The sequence below is a fragment of the Tupaia chinensis genome, unplaced genomic scaffold (genome assembly GCF_000334495.1).
Source record: "Tupaia chinensis unplaced genomic scaffold, TupChi_1.0 Scaffold000622_1, whole genome shotgun sequence".
NCBI lineage: Eukaryota > Metazoa > Chordata > Mammalia > Scandentia > Tupaiidae > Tupaia > Tupaia belangeri.
The window spans coordinates 2,753,390-2,777,593 of NW_006160142.1; the positions used below are offsets into that span (position 1 = coordinate 2,753,390).

Here is a 24,204-nt window from a genome sequence, read left to right on the forward strand (position 1 = left end):
GCACCTTAACCACTATGCCACCTGCTGGTCCCTATACTTAAAACTCTTAAGACTGTACTTAGGATCATCCCCCAGTTGAGGTTATCTAGTTCAAGTTAGTTTTACTTTGTACTATAATAAACATGTACTTTGTCACTATCAATTAATCAAACTCGAGGACTCAGGGCTAATGTATTCGAAAAAAAGGACCATATTTCAGGTGAGAAGGAGGGTCTGAGCAAGAGGATAGCACTAGCAATGGGTATGGCTTTCTAAGAGAAAATGAACAGACCCTTATGCTGGAGTAAAGATTTCACACGAAATTATTAATGAGGCTCTTAAAGACCAGAAATAATATGAGGCTAGAATTAATATGATAAGCAGTAAGGAACAGTTCATATTTCTCAACAAGTACATTCCATGACACTAAGTAGGCTAGAGATGGCAAGACCCAAATACATACACACACACACACACACACACACACACACACGGAAACACTAAAGTAGGCGGAAAAAATTTCAGAATGAGGTGTTAACTGTAGTTAGAAAGGAGGAGATTCTTCTCCTAAGAACCAATAGAAATGAACTTTCATTAAATCACCTCTTCGAGACTCTTCTCAATTATTATATTACCAATAAAGTCCTCTACTCAGAACCTCATATACACCTACTTTCCTCATCCCTGCAATCCAATGTCCCTTTCGCTATTTTTTGTTTGTTTGTTTCTGTAGAATGTATCACATTATCTGTTACACTATGTATTTGCTTAATTTCTTTCTATTTATTTATTTTGGAGAGGTTTTTGCTTTAGGGCGTGTGTGCTCGCCAGAAAGAGAGAGAGAGAGACAAAGAGACAGAAAGCAAGAAATCAGCCCCCAGAGGGGATTGCCCCACCACAATCCCTTCTCTTCCATTCTCCTCTCAGGATCTTGGGCATGCACGCATACATGCCCAGCGTGAGTTTAAGCTACTGGATCAAGGATTTGAACTATGGTCTACTATGTGGGTGTTCAGCATCCTAGCCATTATGCCAACTGCTGGTCTCTATATTTGCTTAATTAATTTCTTTAAATGCCTCTTTCACACCATTAAAATGTAAGTACCATAATTGTGTTCTGTTTATTTCCCTGTTCCTCTGAGCCCAGAGAAAAGAATCCAATAAATTTTTAATGGAGTGGATTAAATAAAGAAAACAAAATTTAGGAAATATTATGTCTTCAAGGGTCTTTACCTGGGTTCTTGTACAAAATTATAAGTAGAAACAATTTCATTAAATGATCTCAAATAAATCTTACAATTTTAAGGGGAAGGTTCAGCAATTCTAATCCATGCCACACTAATATGAAAATATTTTAACAGATTTAACACTATGGTATCCCTTTTTAAGTCAAGGCAGGGGCTCTAACATGCTGCCCCTCTCTGGATTATTTTTATTTTGTTTATTTATTTATATTTAATTAATTAATTAATTAATTTTGCCATAGAGCACATATACTTGCCAGAAACAGACAGAGACAGAGAAAGTAAGAAATCAACCCTCAGGGGGATGGCCATACCAAAATTCCTCCTCCTTCATTCTCCTCTAAGAATATGATAAGGAGTCAGACATACTATGTTTAACTCATGATAAATAAATTGGAATACAGACCACAACAAATTGGAGAAATTCAATAAATATGTTTGGGAACAACAACACACACAGGGTTAATTGGCATTAGTTTTATTAAGCAGATTTTTTTTAATAAAGAAAAAACTTTGTAATAATTAAAACTCTCCTTGGGAGCCAGTGGGTGGTATGGTGGGGAAAAAATGGTTAACTTGTCAGTAAACAAGTACACCCTTCTTCTGAACATGAAAACAGATTTTGGATCATAACCAGTTGCAGAATTAACAGAATATTTGGTGAATCTGTAGTAGTAGGTTTCTAAATTTTTGGTCAAATTACGATTCTAGCATTTGTTAATTAAGTCTTCTTCCCACTTCAAAGCAATTTCTGATCGTACTTTAGAATTATCTTGGTTTGAAACACATCACGAAATAATTTCTGGTTCCTCATAAATCACTATTCACTTAGGTGTTACCTCTGGGTCCAAAAGTGCTAACACATCTACCACATCACATGAATAATCTCCTGTTCCCCACCAAGGTTTATTTTAAGATTCTCTCTGTTATCTCACTCCCTTGTAAATTTCCTTTCATTTCAAACTCTCCAAAACACACCTAAGAAGAGAATTCAAGGACAGGAAGGGATTATGATTTTTTTCATCATATATTCTCTTTTAATGAAGAAAAGCAATTAAGCAAAACAAGTTAAAAGCAAGCTGAGCTCTTTCTTACTGAACAATCTAGAACAAAAGTCTTACCTGACTCATGCTAAAACTAAATAATTGTAAACAGGATCTTAATATGCTAATCGAGAAAATTTTGAAATAAATGAAAAGAAAATACCTTGTCTTTGTTATTGAGAGGTAAAAAAAAGGTGACAATTATTTCTTAGCATTCTTAGACTCACCTCAGGTTTTTACATTTTTTTTTATTTGTTGTCTTTTTTGTTTGTTTTGTGTTAACGATAGTGCAAGTCACTATAAAATAAAATGGAAGGAATGTATCACAAAAAAATATTTTGCATTTTCTCCTACTCCCCATCTTACATCATTTCTCAACTTCTAAGGTGTCAAGACTGAGAAAGTGCTGTCTGTTTCTGTCTCTCTTGGTCATGAAAGAAATGAGTAAATGATAAAAGTATAATTATCTTTGAATTTTATGTTTCCTCCATGTAGTTTGTAATTTAAAAAGTACTTTTGTTTTCCCTGAAAATCTAATTTTATTAAACCATCAATTGACAGTCAAAACTCCACCATGTTCTATTATTAAGAGTTCATTATTGGGGACCAGCAGGTGGCGTGGTGGTTAAGGTGCTGGACACTCCCACATTGCTGATCAGGGTTTGAGTCCTGGACCTGGTGGCTTGCTTTCTCACTTCCTCATTCTCTCCCTCTCCCTCTCTTTCTCTCTCTGGTCAAACTAAAAAAAAAAATGAATGAATAAAATAAAATAAATAATTATTTTTTAAAAAGAGTTCATTATTCTCTGGAAATATATTATACATTTCACTGCCATTGATGTATTTGGCTCACAAAGCAAAAGTAGCTTCTATTATCTGCATTTTACAATGAGGAAACTGAGGATGAAGGAGGACAATTAACTTTACAAAGCCATACAACTAATCCATAATGAGTCAAGGGTCTCAATATGGATCTACCCAATTACAGCCTCCATAATCTTAGCTATGTGGTTTTGCATTAAGATTTGTTAAGTATCTCCCAATAACTAAGCTTTATTCTCAAAGTAAGTGTGAAAAATAACAAAACCTCTGCCTTTAAAGATCTCACAGCAGTCACTAACATATTAATATATCTAGCAGGAGAATTTCATAATAAAGGTAAATATTTTATTTGTTTACAAACAAACAATAACCTTTGCTATTAGAAGTATGCCCCCCTCCCATCTGAAGAAATGAAGAAATGTCTCAGGGTCAGAGTAGCTAAATGGTCATCTCTCTTTATTCTTTTTTTCCTTGAACTCACACCATATATTTTTTTTTTTTTTTGGAGAAGTTTTTGCTATAGGGCATGTGCGCTTGCCAGACAGAGAGAGACAGAAAGCAAGAAATCACTCCCCAGGGGAGATGGCCACACCACAATCCCTTCTCCTCCAGTCTCCTCTTGGGATCTTGGGCACGCATGCACACGCACCCGGCGTGAATTTAAGCCACCTGGTTCGGGACTTGAACCGCGGTCAACTACATGGGAGTCCAGCAACATAGCCATTATGCTAACTGCTGGTCCCACACACCATAGGTTTTTAAGAATCTGGAGATATGTCTGATATGTCTCCATATAATTGCATGGATCTTTCATTTTCAAAATGTCAGTGACCAAATTTTCAGTCCCGAAACCATAACCTTTGTAAAAATAACACTTTCCTGTTTTATTTAATTCCTTTTTCACCACAAACTTTGCTGGGGGTGGGATGGGGAGGCCGAGGAGTCATTATAATTAACTATTTCCATTGTGTAGAGAAATATTTGTGGATTTTTATTTATTTTTTAATTTATTTTTATGTGAGTTTAGCATTTGCTGTTCAGCTTTCTCTTTGTCTGGATTTCTTTATCATTTCTTTCACTGAGAATGATCCTAAAATATATTACAAAGTGTTAATGAGTAAGCATCACATAAAAACTTTGAAAGTTGCCACATACTCAGTTTTCTTTTCTTTTTTTTTTTTTTTTTTTTTTTTGGGGGGTTTTTTTTTTGGGGGGGGGGAAAATTTTTTTGAGAGGTTTTTGCTATAGGGCGCGTGTGCTTGCCAGACAGACAGAGAGAGACAGAGAGACAGAAAGCGAGAAATCACCCCCCAGGGGGTATGGCCACGCCGCAATCCCTTCTCCTCCAGTCTCCTCTCAGGATCTTGGGCACGCACGCACACACACCCGGCACGAGTTTTAAGCCACCAGGTCTGGGATGCGAATCACGGTCGACTACGTGGGAGTCCAGCGACATAGCCATTACGCTAACTGCTGGTCCCTCAATTTTATTTTCTTTTAAAACACATCATTTGAACATTCTACAATAAAAGTTCAAATGATTTTTATATCAGGATTTGAAAAATAAATCCAAGAACCAACTGTTTAGTGTCAGAGATAATGGAGTAATCAAATATTTCTGAGTCCCTTCATGATAGACCAATATTTCTTAAGATAATGGGACCAGCAGATGGTGTAATGGTTACATTGCTGGACTCTTACACAGTCGATTGCTGTTTGAGTTCTGGACCCAGTGACTTCAAATTCACGCAGGGTGTGTGGGTGTGCATGTCCAAGATTCTAAGAGGAGAAGGGAGAAGGGATTGTGGCAGAGCCATCACCTGGGGTGGGGGGTGATTTCTCACTTTTTGTCTCTCTGTCTCTCTGTCTCTGTCTGGAAAGCACACATGCCCTACAGCAAAAATATCTCTCAAAAAAAATATCATTCTTTTTGTTAGCAAGAAGTCTTTCCACACAAGCAATACGGGATGAGTTAAGTTGTAGATTTCACTGTAAGAAAAATGTAAACCTCATAAACTATGAAGATAAAACTGCCAACTTTTGTAGGGCTAAAGTCAATTAGCTGAGTTGGTTGCACTTTTCAAAAAATGTCTGTGTTTTGTATCTTCTGGAGGAAAGTGGGCTTTTTTGAAGTACAGGATTCCAATCTTCCATAGACCTATCAAATGAAATTCTCTTAAGTTCCTTCAACCATTGTAATTTTTAAAATGTTTCCCAGGGGATTACGGTGGGTAGGCATGCTGGGCAGTCAACCTGAGAATTACTAGGTCAGAACAAAGGCAATGATGTCAAGGTTTATACTGGCTTTTGAGCACGTGTTCAGAGCTACAAGTGGGGAAGTGAGCCACTTGAACTGCCTTGCTTAACACATAGTTCTCCTGTTTTTCTTTTAGTTAGAGAATGAAGCACTTCAAGTAGAAAAAAAAAAAAAAAGGAAATGGTGTTTAGCTTAATAAGTCATTGATATTATCTCTATAAATAATCAGAGGGCAATGTCAAAACAAATAGCCCTCACATTCATCAGTTCAAATGTTGGCTTCTTTGAGACCAGTCAGCTTCTCACCTCTTTGACTTCACTGGTCATTAAAAACCAACCACTTTTTGGGACCAGCAGTTGGCATAATGGCTACATCGCTGGACTCTCATGTAGTTGACTGTGGGTTGATTCCCGGATCCGGTGGCTTAAACTCACGCTGGGTGCATGTGCTTGTGTGCCCAAGATCCTGAGAGAAGAATGGAGAAGGGATTGCGGCATGGCAATCCCCCCTGGGGGTTGATATTTCTCCCTTTCTGTCTCTCTGTCTTTCTGGACAGAGCACACACCCTATAGCAAAAAAACTCTCAAAAAAAAAATAAAACTTTTTAAGACTCCTAACTTCAGCAAATCCTCTTGAAAAGAATGTCACTGATCACAGAAAGTACAAATCCTACCACCCTGCTGAGAAAGCAATTCAAAATTCATTCCTTGCTGACTCTCAGTCAGATAATACATTACTTTATTTAAACAAAATAATCACTTGAAAGACTGTTATAACAAGCCATTGCTTAATTCTTTTAGGTAAGCGTATCTTTATATCTTTTATCTGTTCACTAAACTTGGCAGAAGAATTCTGGCAGATTATGCTACTAGCAACCTATGAAAACCTACAGTTGGCTTGTGAACTAGGGTTTCTTTGTGATCTGGAATCACAATTGGCCAATTTGAGGATTTCCATCCCTCTGGCAGCACTTTACCGCAGTCTAAACTTGATTGTTTCCTTCAATGAAGTGATTTAATTTTCTCCAAATGTCTGCAGACTTTATAATGCCAAGTCCAGAAAATCAAATGGAAAACTGGGTCAGTTGACCAGGTAAAACTGAGGCCAAAAAATAAAACACCATTTGAAATCCAATATAACACACAAGGTATTTTAATTTTCTGAATTATCTTATTCATTGTCTCAGTGGTCAAATTTTATTATCTACATCTGGGTTATGTAATAAAATAGTCTTTTTTAAGGTGAAAGAAAATATTCCTCTCAATTCACATTTCTGGTAACATCCTACTCTGTACTTGGTTGAAATACTGATGTAATTACTGAAGAGTACCTTCAGCTGCTTCTGTTCTGAATGGGTTACTATGTGGTTGGTCAATGGTACATGGCAATTTATAGGTTGATAAGCAAAGCAGAAAAGGGAGAAGTGCACTGGGTGTTACAGGCATTTTGTGTAAGTAAGTGTAATATGAATGTGCAGAGACATGCCCTGACATACAGTATCTATTATTATCCACGTGGTTTTTTCTTAATGTCAAACATTGAAAACATCCATTCTGAAAAACTGTGGCTTTACATAATGTGTAACAGTTCGACATAAAGCAGAATGCCCTTGATAATTTCAATTACAATGACTGAGACTGTTCAAAACCCTTTCTCTTCTCTCTCCCTCTTTTTTACAAAATGACAAGGAATAAGATACTCATTTTCTGCAAAATGGCCTTAGGGACTGTAGGTTTACTGCTACTTTTAATTTTGAGGTTTCCTACCATTATATTTCTTTAGCGCAGATTGCATGGCTTAGGAGAGCTGTCTGTGGACCTGGACTCCTACATAAATCATCTATTTGAACATATGATCATTTATCCCTGGGAAAAAGCCAAAGGCTCCTTGGCTATATATTGCTATGTTAGGACCTTAGACAATTTACATCTCTTTATGTGTAGCACGAAGTAGCCTACATGACCATAAAGTACAAGATCTACTTCATTATCTGAAACTTCCCTTCTGTCACAAATTGTCAAAAGATACATTCTAAAAAAGTCACAATGACTCATGCAATTTAGAAAGCAAACTTCCAGAAGCATCGTCCTGTTACCTAGACATATTAAGATAAATCACCATCTCCTTAAAGACAAGTCTGTTAAGAGAAAATTTAAAAGATGGCCTTGTAGATGTGAAGAGGTTTTCGAGTCTCCTCCAAAATTCCCAAAGGCCTTCTAGATTGGACAGAAAACTAGGAAAATTAAAGGATCAAATACAAGGTCTCCTCAACCCTAGTTCATTGTGAAAACTTCTGTTTTAAATTATTTTATTTATTCTTCATAGGAAGATTTACCTTGATTGAAAAAGGAAAAAAAGAAATTTGAAAATTAGTATTCTATAATAAAACAAAAAAAATTTCAAAATAAAATCAAAAAGGAAGTTTTATGACTTTTTAGGCAACCAGTCTGTCAATCATAAAATTACTTATTGAATATGTACTTGTCCTAGCCACTACTATGGGGGCTCCTGAGATACGTCAGAGCAGGGAAGAGATTTCTGCCTCATAAAACTTATATTCTGGTGGAGGAAAACAGGCAATAAACAGTAAACAAAATACATGAGCAAACTTAAAATTATGCTAGAAGAAAATAACTGCCTTGGAAAAGACACTAGATCAATATGGAAGTTTAGGATATTAAACTGCAATATTAAGTAGGGTGATCAACCTAAGTGTCAGTGAGAAGGTACTGTGTGAGAAAAATCTTAAAATATGTGAATATATTCACAAATTATTTAAGTATCTCAAGGTAATTATATGTTATTTTAGTAGCACAGACACCCAAGAGAAATATCTAATTATATTTGCCTTTGAGGTTTGATCTTCAAGTGACTAGATAGTTAGGAGCAGTCCCTAGTATACATCATTCTACAAAGTCATTAGTAGAGAAAAAATAATAGTTCACAAAAAGTTTTATCTCACTGGTACTTTCAGTCAAAGAGAAAATATTTACCTCCCTGTCCCCTTCAACCCCTACATTTGCATCTAAAAAGCAGTAGTTGGTCAGTGAGCAGATAGATTTGCTTTAAGGAGAGGCAGGTTCCATTTCAGCTTCATCACTGTATGCAAGAGAAATGTGGAAGTGTGAAGAGTTGGAGGGATATCTCAATAACTTTGAGGAGAATCAACCTTTAGTGGTTTATTGTAAAGACATTCTCTGTAGTATAGTCATCAGAACATTAAATACCCTACTACACTGCAATGAGGATCATGAAGGATCCTGTACAAGACGGCATCAAAAAGTTCAGGGGAAAATGGAATTAAACTAAAAATTCATTTGCATGCAAACAGAATTTTGAAATCCAGGTGCAGTTTTTTCATACTGTGCACTTTTCATGAACTTTTTGAAGAGCCTGTACTAACCTGCACATTCTATTGTAGCAGTTAAACCTTTGGCAGATTACAGATCATTCACTCCCAAATTCATGTAATTCAGATTTGCTTGGGATATCTTTGTATTATCACCAATAATAAAAACTTTCTTCTAGGGACTTTTGCATCTGTCATGAAACACCATCACTAGTAAAATGGTTTTCTTAGCCCATATTACAGTTTTTAAGATTTAGATAAATGAGGTGAAATTTTTTCTCAAAGGCCAGTGAACAAAATAGAGAATCTCAGCACTGGCTCTATGACTCCATGACTATTACCCACCACACTGTACTGCTCCCCTGCTATAAGGTGGGGTTTTGCTCTGGTAAATGGAAGTTCCAAAAATGAGAAACAATGGCATCCTACATAAGGTTACTATCTTTACATTTATTTTATAGTAGCAAGATGAAAAACCCTATTTCATAATTACTAGTATGTGGCTGGAGGAAAATCTTTGAAGTTTCCATAGGGTTGGTTAGTCTGTATCAGTTATTTCAGCTCAGTCTTGATAAGGTTTTGACTGTCATAATAAGCATTATCGCCTATCATTCCTTATAAGCCAGAATACTGACATTGTATTTTTAAATAATTTCTAATGTTCCTCTCTACTCCTAAATTCTATGATTCTAATTAAAGATTCCAATTTATTTAGTACATAAGTTAAGCACTATAAGAAATGGCATTGTTTCTTAAAAAACTACTGGCCAGGGTCGATAAGTGGCATGATGAGTAAGGTGCTAGAATCTCACATGGCTGACCATGGTTTGAGTCTCAGACCTGGTGGCTTCAAACTCATGTTGGGTGTGCGTACATGCATGCCCAAAATCCAGAGAGAGAAATAGAGGAGAAAGAATTGTGGCATGGCCATCTTCCCCCTGGGGAGGTTCTCACTTTCCCTTACTCTATCTTTCTCCTCTCCAGTGAGCTCACATTCCCTATGGAAAAAATCTAAACAAACAAACAAACAAAAAACCTACTGGCCAACATAATTTTAAGAAATAGATACATAGCAACCTAAAGAATTGATGTTAGTCTCAAGAATCTAGACTAACAAAAATACATTTTGAAATAAATAAGATTGTCATTATTTTGAAGAATGAATTATCATTTACAAATCCATTATTTTATAATTTTATAATTTAAATGTTTTGCTATTTGCAATATATTTCAGTAAAGTATCTGGGTACCTATTCATACAACCTCATTCTTTACACTATTAGACCATGACGAGTCCCTTCTGTGTCGCTAAGTATAAATTAATCTAAAATAAATCTAATGAACTATTGTTTCATTGATCAATTTTTCAATGTCATCACTATTTACAAAAAGTATAAAGGCACAGAAGCTTCTCTTCACAGGATCAAGATTACAGAAAGACAAAAGAGCTGGGACATTTAATAGTAATAAATATACTAACACGATTGATTAAATCAAGTAAAAAAATAATACAAGAAAATATACTCTTCAAGTAATTGTACTTGGTAATACCCAGAACTGAAAGATGAGCTGTAAAATAAATACTGAATTCTAAATAGTTATAGCCTTTTATGTATATCATATGGATGAAGTAGATATTTAATGTCTGATTTTATAAAGTGAATTCTGTACTTTTCAAGTTCTGGGCATATGAATTAGCAATGAGTACTGTATGGTCACAACCATAATCTAAAAGTGATTTCTTTCTTGGTTTGCATATGTACCAAACATGTGCATTTCAACAGTTCTGTCAACATTCACAAACTCTTCTGAATCAATGCATATTACTTACTATAAAATTAAATGAGCAAATATGACAAAAGAATCCAAAGGGAAGAAAAGAAACACAATGCTTTTATAACTGAAGTAGTTCTATATCAGAAACTATAACCAAATGCATTCAAAAGTTATAAAACAAATATGGAATGGAAGGATGTTGTGTTTGGAAATTAGGCATTTCACAAATTAGCTATGCAGCAATACGAAACTGAACAGTAATAACAAAAATTATAATAACCCTATGGTCTGAATGTTTGCACTTCCCAGTCAAATCCTTAAGTTGTAATCCTAACCCACAAAGTGGTGATGGATAAATTGGCAGAGCCTTTAAGAGGTCATTAGGTCATGGGGGTGGGTAGGATTTATGTCCTTATAAAAGAGACTGTGAAGAGCTCCTTTGCCCTTCTACCATGTCAGGAGACAGCAATAAGGAGGTTATCGTGATCCAGGAAGCAAGCCCTCACCAGACACCAAATCTGCCAGAACCTTGATCTTGGATGTCCCAGCATTCAGAAGTACAAGAAATGCATTTCTGTTGTTTATAAGCTACCCAGTTAATGGTATTTTGTTAAAAGAGCTTGATTATACAGGAGAAACAGAAGAAACAAAATTTTTAAAAAAGTATGAAAAATACCAAATGCTTTATACATATTAATAATATCAAATCTATTTTTAAAATGTAACAGAACATTAATTGTGGTATGACATTACAAATGAAGTTTTAAAACACATGATAATTCTGGATGCTTCTTATCAATGAGTTGGAATGGAATCAATTATATCTAGGTATTAACAATTAGTTTTGACAAAAATCTATGTTCATTTTCCTTATAAATTATTCTAATTTAAAATCTGTAGTTCCTTAATTCCTTAATACAATAAGCCTTAAGCACTTTTATCACGTGCAACTATTTGCATGCCAGTTCTAGTAGTAAAACTTTGGCCTCCTAATAATCTAAGTATTCTGGATAATCAAACAATAAATTTCCACATGAAAGAATCAATGAAATATGTATTTTGCAAATCTGGTTTAGGATTTATAAATGTAAGATACTAAACATGCTTACATTATAAAATAAGACTTAATTTTAGCTTTTTGAGAGCTTAAAATCCAAACTAGTTTAAATATAGATGTTTTTAATGGCATATCACAGATGAAACTATGTAGTTTTAAAAAATGAACTCATAGAATCCATGTAAGATAAAATAGCATCAGATCTGAACTTCAGGAAAATTCATGCACCTGTTATCTCATGGGTACTTAAAGTTTGAAAACAAAATCTGGTTATTTGTTACTGTGACAATGAATAACATTAAAAAAACCCTGAAAACTTTTAAATCCAAAAATACACTGAGATTATTTCCTTACAGAGCTAAGGCAAATTAAAATGACATTATAATGATGCCTTACTGGAAAGAAACAGATTGCACCTTTGGCAATGATATAAAAGACAGGAGACAAAACACAGTTTAGTGACAGAAAACAGAAAGAGTCCATATAGTCTGTTGCTACAATTCCTTTTCGTATTTGAGCAAACATTCTCTTCCCTTCTACTTTATCCATGTCCTCCTCTACTTCTCCCACCTCCAAGGCATCTCCTCTTACCCAACACACATCCATGTACTTAACTCATGAAAATGGCAAATTCAAGATAAAGTTTTTAAAAATTTCCTGTAAATAAAACACTTAGAAATAAAGACAAGCTTCCTGCCCTCATGGAGCTTACACTCTACTAGGAAAAATTGACGATGAATATATAATCATAACTATGATTAATCATTACAATGGTGACTGTTAGGAACAAGTACAGGCTTCCAATCAAAGTGACCAAAGTTCAACTGACAATTATAAACTTGAGCTCCTGAGCTATTAACAAGTTAATATAGCTAGAGTTGCATGTATATAACTTATTTTGACTTTTCCTAGTTTAAGTAGTTATTCATTTCTTTCAGACAACCTATCAGAGTGAATTAGAAATAAACAAACCAGTTTTTGCAATAAAGTGAACAGTTACATATACAAAGAAAGAAAAAAAAAGAAAAAAGAAAAAGAAGAAAAGCAAAGCCACACTAAATTACCGAATAGAAAACCTAAATTCTAAGTATTAGGTTGTTAGGAAAGTCCTGACATATCTTTCTATACAAAAACATGTCAGGACTTTCCTAAAACCCAATAGGAAGGGGGAAAAAATAGCATTACCAATGATACAATAATACAACTGATAAGTTTTAAGTCAAACATTAATATAAACAAAATTTTCTGAAGACACTCTATATCCATTTACCAACAACCAGCATAAGTAGGGCTGGCTTTGGATAATGTGCTTTCAGCAGTCTCAAAGTTATAACTCATCAAAACAAAGTTTATTCCTAATCTTTCCCAGTTAAAAGGTGACGTATCTTTCTTTAGAGAACATGAGAACACATCCACGTAATAGACTATCAGTGTTGAAACAGAATGACCCACTGAATATAAGTGGTACTATGTCCTATGGGAAGAATGAGAATGCTTACATTTACTCATGCGATTCTGCCAGCACACGGCAGTGATCCCTAACATATCTCCGGCTGAGTTAGTCATTTCGTCATGTACAAATAAGAGATTGTTGCAGTCTCCAAACCCTGAAGTATTATGGAGTATGGAAGAATCCACAGCAACTCTGTAAGGATAAATCCCAAAGTGATTCTAGTGCTTACCTCTGGAGATAGGACTGGAAAGGAGGATGAAGAAGGCGACCAAGAATGTTCTTTTAACACGTGATACTTTATTTTAAATGAAATGGATCTGTCTTTGGGCATTTAAAATTTTATAAACATTTAAAAATGCACACAGATCAGATCAAAGTGATAACGATGGTATTCTTGAATTCAGTTTCACTTTTGAATTCACAAAGACATTAGTTCACAGAGGGTCATTCCCAGAGTCCTTGCACTCACTACTCCCACAGAGAAAAGTGGTGTTCAGAAAAATGCTCCATGGCTGTGCCATAAAGATTTGGGAAACATGAGTTCACAAAAATCAGTTATCTTAAACTGGTCAGTTTTAACACCTATTTTATAAACAAATAAGAAGCTATGATGTTTCTAAACATTGTTTGTCTCCTCCAACAGGTGACACAGGCAGAGATAACTAAGGAAGGCTCTAATTCAAGTTATCTTTATCTCTTCCTTAATTTCTGCCACATTTTGTACCACTCACATGGCACTTGCATTATGTCATTTATAGTAACTTGCTCACATATTTTCATTTCCTTTTTGTATTGAAAAATCTTTGAATGAATACAGATGTAATGTCAGAGTCATGATCACATTTTTGCACTAGAATGTGGACTCATTGAATTAATTTGCAATTAAAGAAGACTTGCAAATTACATATCTCATTTCTATAAACCTAATTATCCAACATGTAATAGTGATCACTCTGAACACAGGACAGTCAATTGCATCTTAAAATCCTCTTTCCTTGGGACCAGCATGTGGCATAATGGTTATGTCACTGAACTCCCATGTAGTCTACTGCAGTTCGAGTCCTAGATCCAATGACTTAAAACCCATGCCCGGTGTGTGTGCATGTGTGCCCAAAATCCTGAGAGGAGAATGGAGAAGGGACTGCAGTATGGTGATCATCCCCGAAGGGGTGATTTCTTTCTCTGTCTCTCTGTAGCTCTCTGTCTCTTCAGCAACCACATGCACCCTATAGCAAAAATCTCTCAACAAAAAAAAAGCCTCTTTTCTCATTTAACATGAAAAAAAGCATTCTGGTCTCATAATAGAAGAAGAATGCAACAAAAAAATTAAATTTCTGTCCCCTGTAGCTCTGTGCTAAGAGGAATAACATTTGATGAAAACTCTAGGTAAAAACATAGTGTTTGACACACATGCAAAGAGAAAATATTTAAGATCAACATGGTAAAACTGAACGAAGTTAAGTGACACTTAACATTAATTACACCAAAACAAATATTAGCTAAGTATAAACTTGAACTATTTCATGTGTAGAGTAATATGACTGCATAATTAGAAAATTACTGAGTCACTTGTTTCACAAAATTACAAATATATGAGGGTGTATACTTAGAAATTTGTATATACACACATTCATACAAATATATACATACATATAAACACATACACAGTATACATATACTTTAGTCTGCCAGTGAAATATTCTATAAATATGTTTCCCTCTATGCCATCTTGAGCCCTGGATCCATGTACTAAAGAACATGTTGGGAAATACCTACTTAAAAGAAAGCAGTCAACAGGAATTCAGTTTGAAGTAAAAATGTTTAGAAAGCACCCCAAATAGTACACGTGATTTCTTTAAAAATAGATACATACTGTCATTTGCATAGTTGATAGAGGCTTAAAATGAGATTAAATTGTATTGGAGATGGTTGACCAAAATGAAAACGGTGATAGCATCTGTTATTGGCTCAAAGTACCTAAATAACATTTGTATCTAAAGCTCAGCTTTAAGCATTTAAAACTTTGATATCATTTCTTACTTATTGCCTGGCTCATGTTCAGGTGCTTTTTCAAGCAGTTCCCTGCTAGGTGACACGAAATAAAGGTGTAGAAATGTGAGATGTGGTCCCAACTTATCAGATTAACAATGAGAGCAGAAGAAAGAGTCACATGATACAAGAATAAGACACATTCCTGTATTTAAAATGTCTGTATTTTAAGAAACCAAAGACATATTCACTAAAACATAGTTAGAAATGGTTATAGATTATTTCATGTATTCACCACAGCTGTGCATCACCTATTTCCTTTTAATAACATGAAACACAGTGCAACAGTTCTAAACAGCAAATTTAACATGCTTCTGAAACTTGTATCAACACCATCAAAGAGTACACATGCCTGACTTACCAAGTGATGCAGGAATGTATAATGCAGGTTGATAATGTTCTTTTAAAAAAAAAGTTAGTATGCGTACAGAAAGAAAAGTTTGGTTTTGCTCCTTTTTTTGTTTCTTACATGATACTATTGCCTTTTCTAGGTCCGCATGAAGTAAACGTGAATATCTGACATCTATCAGACAATGAGGTGTGGAGCCCAGAGAGTACCATTTCACAGCTATGCATGCTTAAACTTAGGTCTCCATACAGAACGGCTAGGGAAAGTGTGCTCCCGAGTTGCCGGTTTCAGGATGACATATTTATGGTTACTACATTCATCATTTATGATACAGTAGACACTGACACCAAAACCTGTAACTAATTTCTAAATATACTGATTATGTAAGCAGCTGGCATGAAAAAAAAAACATAAAAACAGAAATGAGAATGAGGTGAGGAGTGAGACAAACATTTTAATGGATTTTTTTCTTACCTTTAATTCATAAAATAGTGACTAACACACATACCTACCTCCCAGTTCCCATTACCAATGCCAAAAGGCCTATATACATTTTCATAACTTAGACACACTGTAATTCATAAAGATGATATTAAAGAAGATATAAAATAATGTAATACCTTTACTTTTACCTATGTATTTGATGAAATGAATCCATGAAGAAAAGGTTTCCAGACAAAGAGAATAGAGAAGAGAAAAACAACAATAAGAATTATGAATACATGTAAATGCACTACTCTGAAAATTAAACAAGATAAGAAAATATAAATTAGGTTTGAAGGTAAATGAAGATGCAGTCAGTACATTCTGAGAATTCTGCCTTATTTTTAAGGCAAGTACATGCAAAAATTTAAAGGCCCATGCTCACTTTAAAATATTACACCAAAGGGAGACACATGATTGTAGGTAGAAAAGTATTGATTCCATGGAATGCTATACTCAGCATTCTAAATGCCAGAAGCCAAAGTATCTGCATGTTCCCAAACTGCCATGCATGGATGAAAAATGGACTGTTTTTGGTACACTAGGTTAAACTGACCACCTTTCTTCAGCTGTTAACTTTTGATGGTTCTCGGTTTTCTTTATTAAAACACCCTTAACTGCATACACTGTTAAATTTATAGAAATTTTCAACTGTAATTTCTTATGTCTCATTTATTTGCAGATATTATAGTGCAAGGAATGAAGAAAAATAAAAGCCACAAGAGCAAACCAAAATCAAACCAAAAAATAAAAGGTAGAAAAACACATGAAAAATCATGAACCAAACTTAAATATTTAATTTGCAGCCAGATAATTTGCAAGCATTTGCTCATCCTTTGCAATGATGGTTTGAAAGCAGCTACAGAACAAGAGAACACTGAAAGCAGAGTGGAAAAGGAACAGAGCCCATACCTTGGTCGCCCATCATCAGGTGCGCCAGACCTTGAAGGGAAACAAGAGCACAGTCAGCAATAAACAAGGGAGCATGGGAAGGCAGGGTTGTCACGGTGACAAAAATGTTCAGTGACAGACATCTTGCTTCCTACGAGACATGTCTGTATCACAGAGGCAAATCAAAAATCATTCTTTCAACCCCTGGTTGGAATGCTTTGGGGCAAAGAGTTGTAGAACTGGAATTGAAAGGCTGGCATACGCTGCACTGTGTGTTTCTTCTATGTACCAGTTGGAACAATGAAGAGCGTAGGAGCATGACGTAAAATCCAACCAGTCCTTAAATATTACATCTGCCCTTCGTGCCCTTTGACGAGACTGTTTTGAACACTGCTTCACAGGGCTTGTCATTCTTCAGTGATCATAAAATTACATTTTTTAAGACCTAAAGGAATACCTGAATATGGGCTGGGTCTGATCTTTTTCCCCTCATCAAAAAATGAGCAGTTTCATAATTAAATGGAAAAAAAAATCTTTAGTCACACTCAAATGATAATGCAGAAATGTCTCCTTGTCTGACAAAGGTAGCATCTGACTAGACTTGTTCAAATATATATATATATATATATATATGCATATATCATTAAAACTGCAGTTGTAGTTAGAATTTACTACAGAATAATGTTTTTTAAAGGCAATGTATTGACTTTAAAGTAATTCAAGTAATTTTCCATGGAGAACAAAATTATTCAGCGATGCTACTTAAATGTTGAATTTTTTTTTTTTTTAAAGTTTTAGTCTTAGAGCATGTGGGCTCACCAGAGAGAGATATAATGAGTGGGAAAGTGAGAAATTATCCCCTAGGAGGGATGGCTACACCACAATCCCTGCTCTATTCTCTTCCTGGGATCTTGGAGTGAGTTTCAAGTCACTGGGTCCAGGACTCAAACTGTGGTTGGTCATGTGGGACTCCAGTGACGTAACTGCTATGCAATTTGCTGGCCGCCAAATGTTGAACTATTAAGTTAGTGTAATTAAGTGTATTTATTTAAGATAAATATTTCAGATATAATTTCATAAAATATTTTTCTCTGGAAAATTGAATTCTTTTGTTTACTTAAACTACTTACTTTTTCCTGCTTGACAGACATCAGGTTGAAGATCATTCTTTTTCTCAATTTTTTCTAAAAGTCTGCTTATAGACTTTTAAAACTTGTTCTTTTATTATCCAAGAACCTACTTTTCACTGAATGGTACACTTTCTAGTTCTTTACCTCAAATTAAGAAATAAATCTATTCCTCAATCCATGTATTTTTTAAGAATTTGAGATAGTGTTAGTACAATATGATATGATATACATACATTAATTTTAATAAATTTATATTTTTAATTTTCAGTGTTATTTGAAATGTATTTGAGACTTTACTTGGGTTATATAACATTTTACATTAGTTACATCAAGACAGAAATAATCTATGCTGTTTCCTGAAAAAATTAGGGTATTCAAAAATTCCCACAGATGTAAAAATAAATCATTATAAAGTCATAATAAAACGTGAAAATACTTAACACACAGTCTCTCTCTGTATTTTCTATATATTTTTTATTCCCAGGCTTATGTGCTCATAAGAAAGAAAGAGAACACACTCCAACGTGGAGTGGTCAGGCCCCAGTCTCTACTCCATATCTCCATCCTGTTGAGATTAGAGGCATGACTGCACTTGTTCCTCCAATGTGTTTTTCAAGCTACCAAGGTGGGACCCAAACTGAATGGTCATGTGGGATCCTCCTTTAACCAGGAGGCAACAGGGTCAGACCATGAGTAATTTTAACAAAACAAAAAAAAATTTACATAAACAGATTAAAATGTTTATGGTATGTTGATAATTCATGATGTTTTATATGCTCAGAAATAGTGGCTTATTTGTCTATGTTATATTAATTTTTCATTTAATTTATCTTTTAAAACTACTAGACATATTTCCTAGTAAGTTTGTAGACTAAATCAGGGAGTTAATTCTGATAAGATCTAACTTTTATAAGAGCTAACTTTTAATAAGTATATTAGGTATTTTTAATGTCTTTGATACACACTGATTATAGATATTAATAAATCCCCAAAATATTTACACTCCTCTTGCTATACTTCTATCTGTAGCAGAGCTTACCAAGTTGTCAAAGTCATGTTTAAAATAGGAGTGCTAAAGTTATGGTTGGATTTCATTACAATAGTTTATGGACCTCTACTCTGAAAGTCCTATAAAATTTTGCATAGGATGAATGAATGAAAATAGAGAAGTATTCATGCTAATTAGGCTGATTTTAAAGCCTTTTTGAATGCAACTGAATTTAAAGAGAAAAGAACAAAAACCATGAAACATTTCACAGGATGATTAAGGAAATGCAAAAGAAGTTGAAAAGGTACCTTTTAAAATTAACTTTTGAACTCGATTACATGCACAATATAAATGAGACGGATCTTTAAAAATATCAGTCCTGTAGTTAATATTATCCTTATCAAATACATACTCATGCAATCAAAAATATAGTACAGAAAAACAGAAGCAATATATGGAACCAACATTTAGAAAAATAGTGACAAATGATTTTGTTTGACATTTTAATCTATTCTAGTTAAACAGAAAAAAATTGTCTGCAACTAAGCACCGACAATATTGTCCATGAAAGATAATCATAAATACACTTCGGCACGCTGCTATTGATCAACTTGGTGTAACTTTGATGTGTTATTTATTTGAGACATGAAGTTTTGGTAACCGTAATTGCTATGATTATGCATAGAGGTCTTCTTCTACGAAATTCTTCATTTCGTAAAAATCTGTATGTATGTGTGTATGTACACATACACTTTTTACAGAGTATATTTCAAAATAAAGCAGCAACATTAAAGATGATAGATATAGACTTCTGACATATAAATATTAGTAAGTTGTTTATTCAAAATCTGATCATGCTGCGATTATATAAGCCTATATTTAATCTCTCTTTCTCACTATATATATATCTATCTATATAGATAGATATACCTTCCCTTTACAACTCTCTTGCTATATCTAATATGTTTGCATGTTTATCTTTGAAAGATTTGACTGGCAGCACATTGATTAATGTGCTTAATTAAAAAAAATAAGAATGTTAAAATATATTTTAGTTAGTTGGATTCTATAGGAAAATTTTTAACTTCCTATAGGAAAATTTTTAACTTTCTCAAAATCCCTTGATAGAGATAATTTTAGGAAAACTTGAATAGAATTTATGGTTTTATTTAACAGACACAGAATATTACCAATATACTTACCAGTTTTCACACTGGAGTGCTGTATGCTTTCATTTCCACTGGCCAATGCATATTTTTAAGTCTAAATTTATGTCTCTTTCTTATAGTCAGTATTTTATTTTGTGCTCTTTTCTTATAAATCAAATCATTTGAAACAAACCAATGAGCTTGAAATGATATAATGCTAACCATTTCCAACAGAAAAGAAGAAACCATTTGATCAAGAAAACAATGGAGAAAGGATCATGCACTGTGTTCTGAAACTGCAGAGAAAAACTTTTGTTTTTAAATTAAAAAAAGCAGCATTGTATCATTTTTCCATACAGAACACTGCAATAAGCATTCTAAGGTTCATATAAGGATGATGAAATCCATTGAAAGTTGGAGTTAAGATTAAGGGAGTTTCATATACTTGGGGCTGATGTGGATGAGTGTGTGTGTTCTATATGAAAAGTGATACACAAACCAAAAATCAACATAAGTTCAGAAAGGTATTCAACTTACCGTTTAAATTCGAGATGTGCTCTATAAATACTAAGAAATGAAAGGCAAATGAGAGTTGGAAAATAAGGTAGAAAGCACCCACCTTCCATATTGTTGTCTTCTGAAAGCAGATGACAAGGAGGGAGAGAAAAGGAAAAAACATTCATTAAGCAGCATGCAGACTGGACCTTGCCTTTGCATGTCTTCTTCATGCAAGGCACCAAACACATCATGCAAGTGCTCCATCACTATCATTCAGAGGGGAAAACAAAATCACAGGGGAGCGGGTTCCCTCCCGTTGGCAGCATTTACAGTATGTGAGACAAAATTTCAGTAATACTGCCATGACCTGAGCAAAGGGTTTTTAAAAAGCATTTTGTTGCCCTGTGTAAAGCAAACATTGTCATTATTACATGTTGTTGGCATGAACTTTCTAGGCAATTAGTTTTAAAAGCTCTTTTTTTTTTTTTCTTATAAAAGCATAATTCTAAAAGGTTCTTTCTGTACAGTTGGATATCTGGACTAGGATAAAAGACAGTCCATTGGAAATAGCTGTGAAATTTCACCTAAAGATATTCCAGTTCTACCAAATACATCATCTATTTCTTATCACTGCCTTTTTAGTACTTCTAATACTTCAATTGCTTTCCTTAGAGAAATGCAACATAAATGTATGGAACTAAAATCAGTAATTTATTTGACTCATCTGTTGCACATTTCTATTTTATTAAAAACAAATGTAGTTTACTATAACTTTTTAAAATGCTAATTTAAAAAAATTAGGTAGAAAATAATCATTATAAGAAAATTTTATTTGAAAGCTAGCCATTTGGCAAAGTTTATCATTATTTAATAACTTTGTATGTCTGTTTAGGATGTGAATATGATAAAGTTAACGTAATGCCAATATTTAACAATATTTCCCTTATGTTTTAATGTATCTATATAATATTTACACATTCTCAAACATTTAATCATGTTCCCATGTGTACATATATGTGTATGTACAAACACACACCCACACATATATACACACACATAACAGATTTTGTGTTTCCTACACATAATCAATATAATCGTATGGGGTTTGAGCTATTATTAGGACCTACTAGACAATTCAAGTGCTATTTGACATGTACAGTTTGGCAACTGTGCAAAAACAGAAGGGTAAGTGTCTTAGAGGATTAGGGCAGGAGCAAGGTCTCAGGACTTAAATATTTTTCAGTAGCACACTGTATTCATGTTGACTTTTTAGCCTCTTCCTTACATTTTGTTTAACTAACTGTACTTTATTAAGTAGTCGTTTGACCCAAAGTATCATTTTATCTAAGGACAAAAGACTAAGCAGTAAGTACAGAAACTTGAGGGCAAAAACTATTCACACACACCAGTTAGTTAGGTTCAACAAATGCTGTTTTTAATGAATAAAGTTACTAAGGAATTTTAAATGATCAATTTTGTTTAAAATACATCAGTTAGAAACTGAAATATCAACACAGGCACATTTACTGTCGTGTTGTTAGTATATAACAGGAAATAGTTAGTGGATAAATGTTGGTTATAACATCTTTACCTAACACTTGGTTTGCTAGGTTTATTTTAAAAGAACAACAAAAATAGTTCAAATATTCAGAATATGATATTCACTTCTAGCTGGGTTTTGGTTTTGAAAACATGAAATAAATTTAGACTGAATGTGTTACTTTTCACTGGTGACTTTGACATGACATGGACACAAACATTTAAGTCTGTAGAAATAATACAAAGATGTAACTTATTTTAATGTTTAAGGTATATTTTGGATTTACATTAACTGCCCTCTGGAAATTCTATTTCATGTTTACATTTTTATTTTAGTAAGATTACTGAATATGTATATTAATAAAATAAGGGAATTCAGGCAAGAGACAAGTGCCTCGTCTGTCAATAACTACAGCATTAATAAATTTCTGTAAGCAAAAATTGGCAAATATCTTTGTGAATAATAATTTTAATAGAGGCTTTGGTAAAGTACTAAACAAATGTCTAATGGAAAAAAAAAAGAAAAAAGAAAGGAAAACAACCAACAAAATAAAACAGGCCTAGTCTTGACACCAATTTTAGAAATGTACTAAGCAGGGTATTGGGAAAGGAAGCTGCGCTAATGAATTCTAGGTCATTGATTCAGTCCCGTGAGAGTGAGCTCTCCACTGTTAACTAAGGTCCAGGCTCACAGGCAGTGCCCATTGATCCTGTCCCCCATCAAGCATTTTTCTGAATTCTTATTCATAAGGAGTACAAGCTTAACTAATAGGAGCTCTGAATGCAAACCTAAGTAATGTCTAATGTGTAAACAAATCCTGACTTGACCAAGTTGAGAAAAATGGACTACCTTAGAAAATATAGATTAAGTTAAAAAAAAATAATTAATGCACTAAAGGAAAAGAAAGGGTGATAAAGTAACTCCTTCTAAAAAACAATCAAACAAAAAACAGAAAGAAGGAAACTGGCTTGAAACAGACTTTGCTTGAGTTTGCACGCAGTTTCAGAATTAATCACAGGATAATAATATTTCTCTTTCCTGTTTTTTATTCTATTCTAACCATTTTGCTATTCATTTGCTGACTTTAGATGATTTAAAACGTGTTAACCTAAAGATAATCCCTGCATCATTTCAGAATTTGAACATCATTATAACAGGTGGCAGCTCTAGCATTTACAAAACACTTTCCAGGGTTTTTTTTTCCCCCTCTTCTCCATCCTTTCTACTTTGTTTTTGTACTAAACAATGAATATTGAATTAGAAAAGAGTAGTTTTTTTTAAATCATATCAGATCAATTTCTGTGTTTTTTTTTTATTTTTTTAGATTCTTATATGCCATCAAAAGCTATTTTGGTTTGAGCAGAAACAAACAGCGGTGCTGAGTCTGGGCATGCCACAGTGGAAAGGAAAAGCAGTGTACTCTTGTTCAGTGTAAGGTAGAAAACGGTCCATCTGGCCTTACCTGTGGACATTGTCAAGTTAGGGAAAATCTCTTGGTTTGCAGAAAACCCTGGCTTCTTAATTCTGCTGACCTAATCCTTGCTGAGTACATGAACTGGGTCATTTAGTAATCAACTGTGCTATGATGACCATGCCACCTACAAAGAGCACACTCTTGTTTTCTTTTCATTAGAAACATAGTGAATACAAAGCTGTGAAAAGATACTTAAAATTTAATTTTTCTTCAGTTAAGACATGCGTCCTTCCAAAAGATGAGCATGACACACCAGGTCTCTCATGTTATGAATGATTTCGGTGTGTGACATGAAGCAGTAGTGGAACATTAAATTATATGTTTTTAAATTACTGCAAAAGAGCATCTCTACAAGTCCCCACTGTAGCCCTGCGGCTTATAAAAATGCCACAACAGTGATGTTAGTTTATCACGACACTGTTCTTTGTACATAATCTTAATTACATGCTTCTAGTAAAAGAGAAATGAGTATGAAAACAAATGTGCCATTTCAATATAAAGAAAATCAGAAGCTTAATCATGGCCAGTGAACAAATTAAAGCTTGAAATACAGTATTACAAATAACTCCTTTCTGTATAATCAGTGTTTAAGTTTAGCAAGATGAAAATCCTCATCTAAAAGTACAAATGGCAGTCAATTGGTGGTACCATTTACATTAAATGTTGGCCAAAGA

At 34.1% G+C, this 24,204-nt stretch overlaps 1 protein-coding gene across 1 annotated transcript in view; it reads right to left on the minus strand.

Moving 5' to 3' along the window:
• Positions 1 to 24,204, minus strand: part of NRXN1 (neurexin 1) — a 1,261,405-nt gene that overhangs the window by 1,114,218 nt on the left and 122,983 nt on the right. The window contains exons 3-5 of the mRNA XM_006159011.3: positions 20,638 to 20,655; positions 16,774 to 16,803; positions 15,999 to 16,010 (exon numbers count right to left, since the gene is read on the minus strand). Of these exons, the coding sequence (XP_006159073.1) occupies positions 15,999 to 16,010; positions 16,774 to 16,803; positions 20,638 to 20,655 (60 nt within the window). The remainder of the gene's footprint in view (positions 1 to 15,998; positions 16,011 to 16,773; positions 16,804 to 20,637; positions 20,656 to 24,204) is intronic.